The sequence below is a fragment of the Oncorhynchus keta genome, chromosome 6 (genome assembly GCF_023373465.1).
Source record: "Oncorhynchus keta strain PuntledgeMale-10-30-2019 chromosome 6, Oket_V2, whole genome shotgun sequence".
Lineage (NCBI taxonomy): Eukaryota > Metazoa > Chordata > Actinopteri > Salmoniformes > Salmonidae > Oncorhynchus > Oncorhynchus keta.
In genome coordinates, this window is record NC_068426.1 from 14816418 (window position 1) to 14833055 (window position 16638).

At 40.3% G+C, this 16638-nt stretch overlaps 2 protein-coding genes across 4 annotated transcripts; one reads left to right on the plus strand and one right to left on the minus strand.

The window, feature by feature from the left end:
- Nucleotides 1–1465: 1465 nt before the first annotated feature.
- On the plus strand, nt 1466–11100 carry LOC118385026 (matrin-3). 3 transcript variants are annotated; one of them, XM_052520829.1, is made up of 21 exons: nt 1466–1658; nt 3921–4462; nt 4591–4652; nt 4796–4837; nt 4939–5039; nt 5148–5191; nt 5354–5470; nt 5609–5734; nt 5820–5984; nt 6224–6348; nt 6456–7008; nt 8224–8317; nt 8457–8476; nt 8612–8740; nt 8863–8985; nt 9113–9241; nt 9331–9461; nt 9711–9834; nt 10064–10232; nt 10352–10473; nt 10799–11100. In XM_052520829.1, exons 2-21 carry the CDS (start codon nt 3953–3955, stop codon nt 10835–10837), a joined length of 2925 nt encoding a protein of 974 aa, XP_052376789.1. In that variant the 5' UTR covers nt 1466–1658; nt 3921–3952; the 3' UTR covers nt 10838–11100. The 3 variants fall into 3 exon arrangements, with proteins under 3 accessions (XP_052376789.1, XP_052376787.1, XP_035627702.2); XM_052520827.1 differs by lacking the exon at nt 1466–1658 and adding an exon at nt 2495–2641; XM_035771809.2 differs by lacking the exon at nt 1466–1658 and adding an exon at nt 2504–2641 and having other exon boundaries at nt 10088–10232.
- Nucleotides 11101–11458: 358 nt separating this feature from the next.
- Nucleotides 11459–14860, minus strand: LOC118385027 (transgelin-3-like). Its single transcript, XM_035771811.2, has 5 exons — nt 14686–14860; nt 13619–13817; nt 12901–13075; nt 12548–12650; nt 11459–12281 (listed from the first exon to the last, which is right to left on the minus strand). Exons 2-5 carry the CDS (start codon nt 13796–13798, stop codon nt 12140–12142), a joined length of 600 nt encoding a protein of 199 aa, XP_035627704.1. The 5' UTR covers nt 13799–13817; nt 14686–14860; the 3' UTR covers nt 11459–12139.
- Between the last annotated feature and the right edge of the window lie 1778 nt (nt 14861–16638).

Genomic DNA, 16638 nt, shown 5'->3' on the forward strand with positions numbered 1-16638 from the left:
TTGCATAGTTTGGAGCTGTGTTTTGGGCCATTGTCCTGTTGTAGGAGGAAATTGGCTCCAATTAAGCGTCATCCACCGGGTATGGCATGGCATTGCAAAATGGAGTGATAGCCTTCCTTCTTCAAGATCCCATTTACACTGTACAAATCTCCCACCTTACCACCACCAGATGGCATCAAGCACTCCACTAGCATCTTTTCATTTTTTCTGCATCTCATGAATGTTCTTCTTTGTGATCCGAACACCTATTTTGCCCATCTTATTCTTTTCTTTTTATTGGCCAGTTTGAGATATGGCTTTTTCTTTGCAACTCTGCCTAGAAGGCCAGCATCCCAGAGTCGCCTCTTCACTGTTGACGTTGAGACTGGTGTTTTGCGGGTACTATTTAATGAACCTGACAGTTGATGACCTGTGTGGCATCTGTTACTCAAACTAGACACTAATGTACTTGTCCACTTGCTCAGTTGTGCACCAGGGCATCCCACTCCTCTTTCTATTCTGGTTAGAGCCAGTTTGATCTGTTCTGTGAAGGGAGTAGTACACAGCGCTGTACGAGATCTTCAGTTTATTGGAATTTCTCGTATGGAATAGCCTGCATTTCTCAGAACAAGAATAGACTGATGAGTTTCAGAAGAAAGTTCTTTGTTTCTGGCCATTTTGAACCTGTAATTGAACCCACAAATACTGATGCTCCAGATAGTCAACTCGTCTAAATAAGGGCAGTTGTATTGCTTTTTTAATCAGAACAACAGTTTTCAGCTGTGCTAACATAATTGCAAAAGGGCCTTCTAATGATCAATTAGCCTTCTAAAATGATAAACTTGGATTAGCTAACACTCCGTGCCATTGAAACACAGGATAATGGGCCTCTGTACGTAAATATTCCATAAAAGAAATCAGCTACAATTGTCATTTACAACATTAACAATGTCTACACTGTATTTCTGATCAATTTGATGTTAATTTTAATGGACAAAAAATTGCTTTACTTTCAAAAACAAGGATATTTCTAAGTGACCCCAAAATGTTTCAAGGTAGTGTATATGTTTTACAAAATTGTAACATATAACATATATGGCAATTCATAGCACATCATACGGATTGTAATTCGTAACATATTGTAACGAAACAGGCAGGGAAGCAGGTCTCGAACTTCTACCCCGAAGTCCAGTGTGCAATCGACTGTGCTGTAAAAGGGTGCTCGTGCGACAGAGTCAATATCCGCGTTTATAAACCCTGGGTCGTTACACTATCATAAGAAATGAATAATGGACATCCACAATTGAATGCATATTGTAGCATACGAAACGTAACATTTCATGCTTATTGAAGTATTCCATACTTCAGTTTACTATGTTACGTCTACCCCTGAGTTCAGATTGCGCAAGTGTGTGGGCATCCTGAATAAAGGTAATAATATTTGTCTGTGTTTCTGAATAGTGAGCAAATATTCCACTCTGCCTTCCAAACGACAGAGCGGAAGTTCTCCGTTGACATACATCCTAAACTGACCAATGAAAACGTTTGCTTACCGTCCTGCACACATTGTGGTGCAGGAAAAAACGATTAGCCAGACTGTAACGTTATAGGACTTAAACTGTGCTGTAGCCACTAGCTAGAACATTTTACGAAATACCTGAAAGGGGACTTCTTTAAAGGTATGTTTTACAGCAATCACAATTTGAATTCGACGTAGTAGTTGATCTTCATGCTTAAACATTCAGGCCAAAAAAATCTGATATTGCTTAATTTTCTAGAAAGCTTTGGTAAACTACTTCTTGCATGCTAGCGGGCCGCATTCCCAAGTGCTGCGTGCAGCTTGGTAACACCAGCGTGAGCTAGTAACTAACAATACATTGACATAGCGCTTGGTTGATATCTAATATTTTTTATCAGGGGGGTAAAACGATATTGAGCTTCGTTTTGCAGAGTTAAAGATGCGTAGCTAACGTTAACAACAAAGCTCTTGTATTGAAGGCCTCTCCACCATGATTTATTTAGCGTGCAACAATATTCTGGGAAACGTGTATTTTTGTCAGCAAGGGACATCAAATTGCTCATTGCAAATGAAGACGATCAAGCTAACCATGGAATGAATTGAAGATGGTAGGCATTCAGTCAATACTAAGGAGTCTTAATTTGGGCCTATACTTTTTTTACCCAACCAGCAACTAGCCGAGCTTTTTCTTAACTCACGATGTACTTGAGATGAACGGAGACTACTTTGCGGACTGAACTTCCGACTACATCGAGTCGCTCAGTCGATAATTGTTCAACTGTAACACTTAAACCTTTGCAGTGTGCCTAGTTACGTTTGATACCGGTGCTCCGGCGGCTAGGCATGCGTCGAAATCGCGAAGTAGTGTGCTTATGGGTGTATCACTTTATCAGAAGTACGTCATCAATGGCGACCGAAGCTCCGTTTGATCACGTGCTTTTTCAAACCTTGAGTTGAGAGATCCAACTGATTTCTACCTGGTTCCGGTGCTTTTTTCCGATTCCAAGCTGTTTTCATACATCGACCTCTACTACGCTTAAACTTTTACTTGACAGGTAGTTTAGCAGGTAGAGGAAGGGGCTATGGAACATCAGAAACTGGGTGGTTCGAGCCCTGTATACCGTATAACTAACTATAACATGGGTATGACAAAAAAAAAGCATTTTTTTACTGCTCTATGTTGGCAACCAGTTTATAATATCAATAAGGAACCTTGGGGGGTTTGATAAATGGCCAATATACCATGACTAAAGAGCTGTTTCCTTGCACTCCGCATCGTGGTTAAGAACAGCCTTATTGATTAATTCAGGGACGTGAGGGTATGAGGACGAATCTTGTTGATGGCACACCATTTTGAAAATTGCACACGTACTTACAAATATAGTTAGGATTGTAAACAAACGTTTACCTGACAGGTAGTTTAGCAGGTAGAGGAATGGCTATGGAACATTCAGGGTCGTGAGCGTATGAGTTTGAATCTTGTAGGCACACTATTTTGAAAAATGTTCATTCTGCCCTGTTCAAATAATTGGTTTTATTTATTATAGTATAAGTGTCTGTCTTAAGCGTCATAAATAATGCCGTAGATTTAGTTTTTCAGAAATAGTCAACTTGTAGGCAAAAAGGGAAGCATGACGTAAGATGCAAACCTGGTGTTCCAACTGATTACAGGCTACTAAAGCCAAACACTTACTGCTGAGCCACAGTGTTAGAATGAAAACAATGGAGAAAAAAATACCTCTCTGGTACACGCTGCTATTGCTGACCAGCAGATGTCACTAATGTGTATTGTGAACAAATAATGAAGCTCTGTTTTTCTGCACAAAGCGCAGTTTCTCTGTTACCAATTTGGTGAAAGCGCTAAAGCCTTCAGAAAGCCTCAGTGTCCCATCACTACTGAAATCCCAGGTGACTCAACTCCACGATTTAGGATGATGGAGTTAAGCGGCAACTAGTGTGGACGGACTGGAGCTATGCAGTTTTTATAACAAAACTACTACGGCCGGGATGATAACAGTATCGCAATATTTTTTCCATGGCAAAAATGATAACATGAAGCAGGCAGACCAAAGTATTTGGACCTTAAAAAACCTGCTGTATATAAATTATAAATGTGGGCTATTCAATTCGGCGCTGAAAATCGCGGTTGATAATAAAAATATTGCTATATCATAGCAAGGAAACAAAACACAAAGCGGATTTAACTTCATGGCTCAACTTCATCTTAAATCGTGTAGTTTAGTCTGCTACTGAAATCCATACTTTTTAATAAAACTTTAGTCAAATACAACCTGTTTCTTTGTATCGGCTGACAGTGACTTGATGTAGTCGGCAGTGCACTCCGCCCACAGTCATCACAGTTACACTCATTACTTTAGCCATCTGTTGAAATGACAGAATCCAAACTATTCTCCCATTTCAGAATACACTTCTGTGTGCCCTGGAAATTTGAGGATGGCGGGCAGTGAGGGTCAAAGTTCTGCACGCAAAGGATCTGGTGATGGAGCGTTGAGCGCTATGAATTTATATGCCACTCTGGGGCTCTCTCCAGAAGACGTGGATGATCTGGCCAAGATTCCAGAGAACGAGATCAGTGTGGAGACACTGCCTTATCTGATAATGAAACTGAAGGCCAATCGAGCCAAGCAAGAGGAGCAGAGAGAGCCCTCCCCAAAGAGAGACGGACAGGAAGAGGATACAGATGTTAAAGACCGCGGCAAACTGGACAGTCCCCCTGCATTCCGTCTCCGGTCAAGCAGCCATAGTGACACTGACTATAAGAAAGTAGAGGTGCGACCAGAGCAGGCCGAGGCAAGAAAAGATTCCCACCACACTAGGCCCTCAACGGAAAAAACATCAGACAGCCAACCTTCTTCCTATCAATTGGAAGATTTTCAAGGAGTTGTACCCAACATTTACCCACACACATGCTCGCTATGCTTCTGTATGTTGAATTCTACTAAGGTAAGCTTTGTTATATTTCAATACTCTTGCTGTTGGAGTGTGTCAACAAGTATATGCTTTTAATCAGAACACTCAACCTTTCGTAATGACATTCATTTTAGCTTAATATGAGTTTGTTTTTTTCACAGCAATGGAAGGATCATCTCAATGGATTACGCCATGCAGAGGGCTGTCGGGAACTCTTGCGTCTGTAAGTGTTTAAATGCAAAGTAAAACTTAGAAAATAAACTGATGCAGATCACAAAATCAATCCGCAGAGGTATTTCCTATTACCTGGTTTTATTCAAATCTGATTTGTTTTTGTCTTCTTTAAAAACATTTTTTTTTTTACAGATTCCCAGATTGGGAAAAACAAGATGTCCAAGGGAAGAAAATGTGAGGGTCATGAAATAAAGCTTCATGGTGAAAACAAGCATGTCATAATGTAAAACAATTAGCCATCCTGTTCTTACTTAGCACTGTTTGTTATCTTCCAGACCAATTTCCATCCCAAGTAGAGATGCTAATTCACCGCCCAGAAGAGCGCCACGTCCTGCTATGCCTTACAAGAGACAACATAGCTCAGACCGCGTAGGAGGTGATAACCTCATGTCCTGTCCTAATGTCAATTTTGAGCCAGACCAAATAAGGCCCAATGGCAAATCACTTGAAAATGTAATCTTTTTTGACATGTTTTCATCTTTAGGTGAAGTCTGGTCTGCACCAGAAAGACACCATTTGAAGCCCAAGGTAATGCCCCTTCTGTGTCATTGTGTTGTCTAATAAATAAAGCATATTTCCCATTCACTTCTTATAATGTAGTTTATTTGCTTAAGTCTACATGCTAAATAAATAAAGGTTAAATAAAAATAAAATGCATGCTTGAATGTGTGATCTTATCTTTTGCATCAGGCTGGCACAAAGGTAGTGGTCGCTAAATATCCCCGTGGGTCTGTTGCTGTTGAAGACTTGGTGACTTTGGCTAAGCCATTCGGCACAGTTGTAAAACATCTGGTGTTCCCCTGCAAGGTAAGTTACACAAATTGATAAGAACCTCAAGTTTAAACACTCAACTCTTAACGTTCTGCCTTTTAATTTTAAAAAAATATTTTTTTTAATGTTGTGTAGTTTGTCTATTGGCAGATTCACTGTTGTTTTTTGTTCCAGGGCTTTGTGGAGTTGAGTTCGCACAAAGAGGCAGTCAATATGGTGGATCACTACAGTGAAAGCAAAGCTATTGTGAAGGGAAATGGTTTGACTCTGTACCTGTCACCTGTAGTGTGCAGTATTTATGTAAGTGCACCTGCCTCTTAAAAGTGACAGATTCTGTATTCTTAATCACAGAATTCCCAGCATGAGCTTGTTTTTTTTTCTTTAGACGCCAAGATCGGATGAACCACCAGGAAAACGCCCCAACAAACAAGTTAGCAGTACAGTAGTTTGTTTTTCCCATGTATCTCCTGGGAAAGAAAGAGAATCTGAAATTCTCGATCTTGCCAAGATGTTTGGGGATGTGCGACATTCGTCATTTTTAAGTGATCAGGTAAGGTTTGAGCAATATGGAATTGAATCAATTCCATATTGCTTGTGATCAATCAAATCTTCAAAATGTCTCTGTCAAATAGAAAAACATTATTAAAACGATGTAACAATGTAGTGTATCTATTTTAAGTTCAGAATAGCATGGAATTGTATGACTGGAGTAGATCAATCAACACACACTTCCGTTATTAACCACCACCTCTAGCTTTCTCTTACACATTCTTCCTTATCCATCTGCAGGCCCTGATTGAGATGGTAGATTGGAAGGATGCTGACATTATGGTGAAGTACTACCACTCCAACCCCCTCAAGATCAATGGAAAGAGTGTCAAAGTCAGCTTGTCATCGTCACTGAAGCGTCTGAGGTAAGTAAGAGTCCACCTGGTGCAATGGCGGCCAGACCAATTTTCCTGTGGGCCTCGTCGGGAAGTTTGTGTCAGGGAAGTTTACCTCAATGGTTTTTGCCTTGTAGAGAAAGTCCTGACTCCACCACATCCAGAAGAACAGATTCCAGTAAAAGCCAAAGCAGCAGACAGAAGAGCGAGGAGACCAGCAAGAACTCAAACTCCACAAACAAAGAGGGATCCAGTACAGGCAAACAACCTGCTGAGAAAGTGGTGGAACAAGGAAAAGGTCAACAAAGCTCCTCAGAGGAGGTTATGGAAGAGGCAAAGCAGGACATCAAGGACGAGGAGATCAAGGAAACGATTGAGGTGGTCAAGAATGAGAGAAAGGGGGAGGACATTGATTTGGAAAACAAAGAACCAGACAAAGAGAGCGTCCAGGTTGAAGATGACCAAAGCTTGTTAGATAAGTTTGGAGCTGATACTAACGACTCTGCTCCTTCCAAAAGTGCCTCTCTGGTGGCTGACTCAAAAGATAACGGGGAACCTGAAAGCACAGAATTGTTGGCAGACAATACCTTGGTGGATTCTGACCTAAAGGCTGTCGATGATCCAGCTCTGTGTGATGCTGACGTCTCAATGGAGGACATGATGGAACAGGAGAGCTTTCATGAACATGGTGTAAGGAATTATTGTCATTCATATGTGTGACCTGAACCAACAAAGGCATTGTTCGCAGAATTGAAAATACGTTTTTGTCGAGTAAACAAGATGTTGGTTCCCAGCAATGGGTTCTTAAAGCAGCTTGGTTGAAGTTCTGAGTGCATTCCAGTGAATGTAGTTTGGTTGAGATCCTCCATTGATCAGTTGAAACAGATGTGGGCATCTTATGCGTAGAACCACTGAAATGGTTTCAGTGGCAAATCAAATCGATCTGACACTTGTGATTGAAGCTCAGATTGAACCTCGTCAACGCAGACAAACAGTCGAGATGTTTTCTGTGACTTATGTCGGCAATGCCCGGTTTCAGTCATGGATTGTTGGAATACTGAGTTTGCTTGGTAGCATAACATGCAATGTATCTAGGCTTAATAACATGGCTTATGTCTATTTAGGCTTAATAACATGGCTAATCTCTATTTAGGCTTAATAACATGGCTAATCTCTATTTAGGCTTAATAACATGGCTAATCTCTATTTAGGCTTAATAACATGGCTAATCTCTATTTAGGCTTAATGACATGGCTTATCTCTATGTAGGCTTACTGACATGGCTTATCTCTATGTAGGCTTAATGACATGGCTTATCTCTATGTAGGCTTAATGACATGCTCATGGTTTATTCATTCCATCAGTTAAATGATGGAGATCAGCTCTGAAGGGTTTCTCTTTACTTTCCATGGTTGAATATCAAAGGTGATCGAATCATCTCTGTACAAGTTCCTGAAAACATAGCCTGTCAGTAGGAATCCAGAACAGGTGCTTAAGGCTCCCATAGTAGGACTGAGTTCAAGTGGCACAGCTTTGAAGCACAGCCAGTCAGCCAGACATTTTAGATGTATGGATGAGTAGCTGTTCAGCCTTAACTGGTTTGATCAACATGTTGATCTGACCAACAGGTTTTAATACGATTTGAAGCTGTCTATCGATTTGTTATAGTGCAGCCACAGAATTTATGTCCTAGCTTTAAGAGATATGGATCTTCATCATAGTTCAAGACCATTGAATACAGTTTTGCATACTTACATCTTCAGTGTTTGAGCAGCTTTTGACAGTTTCCCATAAAAACCTCATAAATATTTGTCATGAGATTCGATGTGGTTCTGTTGCAGCACTTTGGAACTTGAAACATTCTTAATTCTTTAACTTATTGATGTTCTGTACTTATTCCAACAGGATGATATGGATGACATGGATTTCCCTGATAACATGGATGATTTTGTTACATTGGATGAACTCGACAATGATGCTGGAGAGGACGCGTCAATGGGTAAGCAATGAATGATGAAAAACATTCTTACTTGGCAGCAAAGGACATAACTATTACTATTGTTCTGCCTGTGTAGAAAACAAATAAAGACACTCTGCATATCATAATTTATACAAATTACGTTTCTTTTTATTTGCAGAGTCAAAGGATTCTTCATGGGTTGGTATTTTACATGGTTCACTAGACTACATGGTTCATTTAGAAACGTGTAGTTGGAATGTATCAAAAGTGTAGAAGTAGTTTTTTATCCAACATTATTGCTAGTAGGTTGCTCAGTAAGACTGTTTTCTACAGGATGGAAAAGTTGTCCATATTAGCCCAATCAGAAAGGGCTATAGAGACGTAGAGGTGGCCATCTTGAAACTGGCAGAGCGAGCAGACGTGAAAGTTGTAAACCGTACCATATCCTTCTTCAGACAGGAGGTAGGTTCATAATTATGTTACTTGCCCATATGTTATTTGGGGATCAGTTATCTAGTTTGTTTATGGGATGGAAATAATGTTATCATAGTTTGTATGCCGTTGTGCTTTTTCTATATTTGCAGGGATGGTTAGAGCTTGATACTACCGATGAAGCGCATAAGATGGTGAAATTCTACAAAGGCAAAGGACAGTTGTTGGGGAAACCTGTCGATATTAGAATGTGCTATTCACAGAAAAAGTTGGAGGTTGGTTTGGTGTAGTACCTATGCTTTACACGTTATGCATTTGATGAATTAATTGTAATAAGCTAAGCTACACACCTAGCATATAGTCAATATTTGTAACACAAAGACTATGTTTCTGTCATTGTAGAGTCCCAGTGGGAGATCCATCTACATTTGTTTGCTTCCACGGCAGAAGTACTCGGACGTCTCTCTGTTACGGCTTGCCCAACCTTTTGGGAAAATCACTGGCTATCATTTGAACTGGGTTCATAGAAAGGTAAGCTTTCACCAGCCCATTTCTTTAGGGAGGACTTAATGTGTTTTTCTATTGGTAAAGGAAAAACTTTTCTTTTTTTCCCCCTCCAGTGTTATATCCAGTTTGAGAGTGTGGAAGCCGCTCAGAAAATGGTGAAGAAGTGCTTCCAACGTCCTCCCAGATTTTACGGCACCCTGATAAGGGTCAGTTTGTGCAAAAAGGGAGACTCACTGATATCCTGGTAAGTAATTTTCAATAGCCCCTAAGAATATACAGTAGAAGTGTGCAGCAGAGTAGATGATGGAAATTAGTTAAAGTTGAATTTGAAGAATGCTGATATCCTATCCAGCCAACGTCCACTGCTAGTTGAATACTTCATTCTTCCAATTGATATCAATCTCAGATATAAACACAATATTATTGTATGGTTAAACTGGACTGTATGAGTTCAAGTACTGGGTTGACCTTGTATTCTGTACTCTGGATACAGGAAGCCTCCAGTCAAGTATGAGCTGTGGTTGGCCAGTCAGAACAACAGGAGAACAAGAGATCGCCATGGAGATGAGACTAATGGCCAGTCAGCCAAAAGCCACTCTCCAGTGGTGAAAGAGAAGGTTATTTGCTATAATTTTGTTTCCCCAATTTAAATGAGGTGAGGGATTACCTTGTTTAGTGAAATGCTTGCTGAAATATGTATGTATTGAGGCATTTCTGTGAACAATACTTTTATAGTTGCCCAGTTAGTCAAGATGTAGTCAGTTAAAACGCTTCACAGAGAATAGTGAAATTATTTATTGGTGTTGGTCTCGCAATCTCAGGCTGAATAGAATTAATATGTGATAGACATTATTGTGTTTGTATGGCCAGGATGTCCAGCGACCTGTGTCTGATAGTAAGGGGGTCTGTGTGGACCTTGAGGGTGAGGAGACCAGTGGTGTGGAAGCTGTCCCAGAGGGAGAGAAGAAGAAGCAGCAGGAGCCTCTGGGTCCTTATCAACCCAACAACCCAGTTGGTAAGAGACTAGAGAGATACTGACTTCTGTTTCAGTTTGGCTGTCTGTTTTTTATGATCATGGGTGATATCAGGTAGGACAAAAACAAGTTACGTTGTTTTCTGTCCTTTTATTTGCAGGGTTAGACTATCTGGTGCCAAGGACCGGATTCTTCTGCAAGCTGTGTAACATCTTCTACACAAATGAGAAAACAGCCAAATCTGTCCACTGTAGCAGTGAGGCACATTACCTAAACCTGACGGTAATTTTCAACTGTAACAAGTCATTCTTATGAATCCTTACTTTGTGGTGTATTGGTAAGAAAATGTAGTTGACCTTGGAGCCCACAATACATTCTCAACATTCTTCAGGTTTCACTGTCAAATGTTAATTTTTAACAATAAATATCTTGGATAATCATCACCTTCATAGGGAAACATTGTTGATTTAAGCGAGTTTTACCTATGCTTGTGGAATCTTGACCAAATGGAAAGATATGAGACCTTTTTAGGGGATCTGATTTAGCTGGTGTTCTTGGTATTGAGTTAATACCCCCATTTGAATATCCCACTGATTTTTCTTTTCAGAGAAAGATGGATGAAGATAAACAGCCCGTAGCTGATTGAGAGGGTTGCTGTCCACCTGTAGTCTTCCCAGAGGAAGATTGGCCGTTTTTAGTATAAATGTTTCTGTCCAGTTTTAACATTCCAGTATTTTCTGTTACTGTTGACAGCATTGTTATCCATTTGAAATTAATTAATGCAGCCTATTACAAAATGTCCCATTATGTGGTTAATAATAGTACCTGGATATAGTTTCCTCTTATTGAATAAACAAATGTTTGCTTGATGTTTTCTTTGACTTCTGGAATTAAATTTGTTGCTTCTGATATGGCTAACATTTACTCTGAACCTTATTTGCCAGGTCTATGGTTAATGTTTTTTAATGGTTAACTGTCATCAAGGACATGTGCACAGGATTGGCTGGAACTACAGAATTTGCCATAACCCAGAGAGCAAAGAACCATCTGGTGCTTGACTGTGACAGCGAGCTGGCTAAGATTTACCTACCCTGTCGCAAGGAGCAGCAATTCGCTTGAGGAAAGGACAAATGGGGGAGGTTTTTCAGTCCAAACCATCATGAAGGATTTAATCCATAGAGGCCTAGAGGATTTTGAAACCAATTGGGGGGAAATTCTGTAAATATATAACATGATACATTTCACACAGTACTCATACATCAAGTAATATAAATTAAACCAGAAAATATATTCAATACTGAACATTAGCATGCAACCAAGTTATGTGAAGAAAATGGCTGTATAGCGTTCGCATTCCACACTAGTAAAAAATAAGACTAGTCGTGCTGTAAATGACCTGAATAAAGAATACTGTAATGTAATACTATTGTGGCTATCATTACAATGACTTTCCTAAATAACCAAAAATGTCTTCTTTGACAATGGCACAGTTCCATGCTGTCGTGTCACAACTGTGTTGACAGAAACCTTGGAACACCAGTCTGATTCACAGACAACATATATCCGCACTGATCGAAATGACACACCTGACCATGTAACTGAGTGAAGGCTGTTTACACAGGCAGCCCAATTCTGATCTTTTTTCCCCCCAGTAATTGGCCTTTTGACCAATTGGATCACCTCTGGAAAAAGATCTGTGATTGGTCAAAATACCAATTAGTGGAAAAAATATCAGAGTTGGGCTGCCTGTGTAAATGCAGATGTAGAGCCACTGCGCATAAAAGTGTTTTTTTTTTAAGGATGTCTGTAATGCTCCATTAGAGCGCTCAGATTTTCAGTATGAAGTGACATCTAGGGCCCCTATAGAGAGATCATCAGGGAAACTTCACGCTGCCCCTGAGCTAATGAGAGCAACTTTGGATCCGTATAGGGGAGCCAAGTGACATTTTTACATTATCTGGCGTGGCATGCCGTACCCTGTCATGCCAGACTGAGACGCCCCTGAGTTGCCGCCCATCTGCATGCCAATCAGACTACGGCCTTGACGCAGCTGCTCCTCAGAAAACTCCCGCCGGTTTCCCTGAGCTTTCCTGGAAGCACAGGAGAGACACAACTGGTTAGTTACCTGCAGTGATAAATTTGAATCTCTTGTACAAACATCTATGTCAGATAGGAAGGCCTACACCTACAGTAATAGCATGGATGCATAAACAAACAGATGAGAGAGGTAGTGGGTGTTGGGTAATGAGACTCATTGTAAATAGTTAATTTTAGAGTGGCATCTAATAAAGAAATTGACCATTTTTGCTGTTTTGTAGGACTCATTACAAACATAATTAGTTGATTCGTTTCTTACTTATGAAACCAATCAGGTTCACCACGATATTGACCATCATCCTTTGTGAGTGCCATACTGCCTAGAGCCGACAAGGTCCTTTGCACGGCAGCCATATCCTTCCCTGTAGTCACGCAACATACCAGACAGATATTTCAATATCATATTTGGCTTTAGTTGGTCCTCATTGACTATAATGCAAATTTGTTTTTTTTAAAGAAAATGTATGATTTGACAAAGTAATCCATTCCAGAAAGTTATTATATTGAACCAATATATTTACATACCTGAAGTTATCTAACATAACAACTAACAGTTTGCTGCATGTGAGTTTATGCTGGAGTGGAATCACCACTGTATTAGGAGAGCTGTACCTTCCCACAGGTCCACAGTCTGGAAAAGGTCCCCGGTGATTAGCCCATAAGCTTCAGCTGCATGCAGGAACTGGGAGATCTTTTCCATCTGCTTGAAGACCATTTTTGTCTCTGGGATCTTCTTTATGGGCTCTTGACCAGGGGGATATAGGCTGTTAATGAGCCTACAAAGAATCTGTAACGAGATATGAAATGTTGTAATGACAGGATACAACTGGCCTACACCCAGCCAGCCTCATAAGGGGTTGGTTGGAGGAGAAACCCCATAATACCCAAGGCTATCAAATATGGCACATTATGACCATGGTAGATTAGAGTCTGAGATTATCTGTATATGTGTGTTTTAAAGTGCTGCTCCATAATTTGTGTATAATTTCAGCCAGTAGTTCTGAAAGTGGTGCTCACAAGTCAAAATGGGTCTCCGTTTTTTCTGCACTACTCATCCATTTCATGACATGTCCCCCCAAAAAAAAAAAGGTTTTGTTGCAGTTTGTATGATATGTTAATGTTAAGAATCCAATATGTAACAAATTTATTGTACAAAAGATCCCGGACTGCATCTTTAAGAGTTAGGTTTAGAATACAGTACAGGCATGAGGTTATGTTTAAATTGTAGTCCTTTTAGTAGACACTTATCCATAGTGACTTAGCGCTATGTGCCTTCCTCTCTAGGCTACCCGCTGCCCTACGTGAACCAGAGTTTGGCTCAGAGACTCACTGTTCCATCTTTGAGCCAGCTCTGGAAGTTCAGTCTCCCAGGCTCTGGTCGCTCTATGTTCCCCCCAACCTGCAAGATGATCCAGTCCACCAGTCTGGCCTCCAGGTCCAGAATATACTTCTGGTCTATCTTCTCCTGAACCTCCCTACTCAGTCCGTAGCTGGGTCCTCTGTTAGCCATGGCTGCCAGAGTTACAGACCTTCCAAAAGAGGGACGGCAAGGAAAGGGTTCAATTTAATCAATTATTGTGGGCCCAATACATAACAATTGAACTGCCATCTAGATTGAGGATGTGTCAGATGTGTAGGCCTATGCTGCTGGAACCATACACTATGGCTGTGTTAACACACACAGGCAGCCCAATTCTGATATTTTTTTCCACTAATTGTTCTGTTGACCAATCAGATCAGCTCCTTTGCCAACAATTGGGTAAAATATCAGAATTGGGCTGCCTGTGTAAATTTCTCTGCTCTCTGTGTATTCTTTGTATTCATAAATAATGTACTCTATGCAGCTCACTCAGAATCACGCCCTGCGCTTTCATTTCTGATGTCATATGTAGGCTATATATAGCTAGATGCGGGCATGCGTAAGCCTCTGACTTCAAGGAGATGCAGATAAACGTAGTTGGAAAGTTCATCAATTTTCTTGATATTCGGACACCTCTAGTTTCATATCGAGAAATGTATAATTTAACCGTGTGAGTGATACTTCTCTCTAAAAAAAAAATCAAGGTAAATATGAAAGAAATGTATTATACGTAGTGGTCCCGTGATGCGCGCGGTGTCACTCGCCACTGGAGAGCATATCCAATGAAGGATTTATGAAACGCCATAATGCACTTGCATAGATAGGCAAATGGATCCCCCCCAAAATAAAGTTCCTCTTGGACATTCGAGCTATGGAAATAACTTAGGCAAAACGGTCTGGATACACTCCCGCCGAGGGAAAATACTGCAAGTGCAAGCAAAATGAATTCATTTATTATAGCGTGCGCAATACATTTAGGCCCCTTCGGAATGTCATTCCTCAGCACATTATTTTTTCCATTTCATTCGTTTACTTACTAATTTTAAATGAATGTATGGTCCGCTTCTCTCCGTTCCTGGTCGTTAGTCCGGCTCTGCAGTCACATGCTGTTCAAATTGTACATCTTTGAGGGGTGCAGTACCAAGCTCAGCATCCCTACTCAGCAACTGTTCTCCGACTCGCCACAGCTTTCAGAGCCACGCGAGTTCAGTGATGCCTCAGCGCCCCGGGCAGGGCATTTAAGGAATTAATTCATGGCCAAACGGGAGAAACGTCACAACATCCAGTGGAAATGTCCAGGAATGGTTTTAGGACTATATTACCCTTCAATAATTTACTGGGAGTTCATTCCAATTAATTCATTAATATATTGTAGGCCATCAATGATTCAATTTGCATGATTTGTGTATAATCTTTACCAGTTCATTTTACTACCATGGTTTATGTGTATGTGCTTTCTCTATGTTGATCAAAACATTGATCTGTTGTACGTTTACATTTGAGTCATTTAGCAGACGCTCTTATCCAGAACGACTTACAGTTAGTGCATTCATCTTAAAATAGGTAGGTGGGACAACCACGTATCACAGCCATAGAAAGGAGGGATTATTTAAGAAACTGTTTGATTCAAAAGTCAGTCGAATCAAGGCATATTTGCCTTCATCTCGACGAAACCACATGTTTATAATTCCTATAAAATAGTTTATATTCATATACTTACTTAAATGCATGTCCCAGAAATACAGTAGCGTATGCTATATGAACAAAACGTATATGCAAAAACTAAACATACATACGAAAAAATTGAATTTTCCTTTAACTGTTTATTTTGACAGAATAAACAGGATAATAGGCTACATACAGTAAATGCATTCTGCAAGCTATACACTCTTACGTCAAGGACAGCGCCGTAGAGAAAGCACATTTAGCGCAGTGATTGTATTCATCCACCTTCACGGAGGTGATGCTACTGTCCATAACACTGCCTGCTCAGCATCTCCACAACACATCTACTGACCATCGGTCACTGTCCACCTGTCAAGGTTAATACAAGCATTACCCAGCATCTCCATAAAGAAGAGCCTGTTGTTTCCCCTGGAATACATAAATGCAATCTGACGATTTAAAAACGCATGCCAACAGCAGAGTTACACATTATATGAATTCGTAAGGCGTGTTCTAAATAGGACTTGTTTGGGGTCTCGTTACGGTTATATATGGGCGACTTAAGTAGCCATAGAGTGGTCGAACATCAGGTGTCCCATATCCATGTAATACTTGGCATCTTTTCTTAGTTGTGTCCAGTGCTCATTGGCCTTGGGTAGAGAGAGCAATATATCATGGCAATGCAAACAAACACCCATACATATTCACACAGGTGGAAAGCTCGGACTGGTCAAAGGCAATACAAAATCCATTCACATAATACAATGAAAATCCATACACACAATACAATGGTAGATGTGGAGGCACCTGTTCTTGAACAGTGTAAGCCCACTGGTCCTGGTTGGGATCCCAGTATCCTGATGATCTCATCAGTCTGATGAATCAAGTAGCTTAGCTTCCTCTTCCTTAAGGAATGAAGCAGCAAAAACCGGTGTTAAAAAATAGTGGTATTGCACATTTCTGTTTAGTAATTGATAAAACATCTTATTTTGGGATTGCTTCTGACCTGAAAAAATAAAATCTTAATCCAGTTGTGTAAATGACCAAAACAAAATGTTTTTTTTGTCAATATATGACACTAACATAATATGCCTACGTTTCCCCACAAACCTTAATAAATCAGACAGCTTGATTATGCATCTGGAAAAATATACCACAGCTGCAACATCTCATAGCTTTCAACCACCTAACTGTTAAAGGTATTTAAGGGAGTTCTGGAAAAGGTAGCAGAAATAAGTTCGATTTACCTGAAACTGGAGACGTGAGCTGTTGCTCTGTGGCATGTGAGAGTCTCTGGGCTGGAATCTCACAAACGGATGTGAAGG

Coding starts and splice junctions, on each gene's coding strand:
- LOC118385026 (XM_052520827.1), top strand. CDS start 2,581: ATGGAACATCAGAAACTGGGTGGTTCGAGCCCTGTATACCGTATAACT. Junction 5,985..6,223: donor CGTCATTTTTAAGTGATCAG/GTAAGGTTTGAG, acceptor ATCCATCTGCAG/GCCCTGATTGAGATGGTAGA. Junction 8,741..8,862: donor TATCCTTCTTCAGACAGGAG/GTAGGTTCATAA, acceptor CTATATTTGCAG/GGATGGTTAGAGCTTGATAC.
- LOC118385027 (XM_035771811.2), bottom strand. CDS start 13,798: ATGGCTAACAGAGGACCCAGCTACGGACTGAGTAGGGAGGTTCAGGAG. Junction 13,076..13,618: donor GCTGGCTCAAAGATGGAACA/GTGAGTCTCTGA, acceptor ATCTCGTTACAG/ATTCTTTGTAGGCTCATTAA. Junction 12,282..12,547: donor GAACCTGATTGGTTTCATAA/GTAAGAAACGAA, acceptor CTGTGCTTCCAG/GAAAGCTCAGGGAAACCGGC.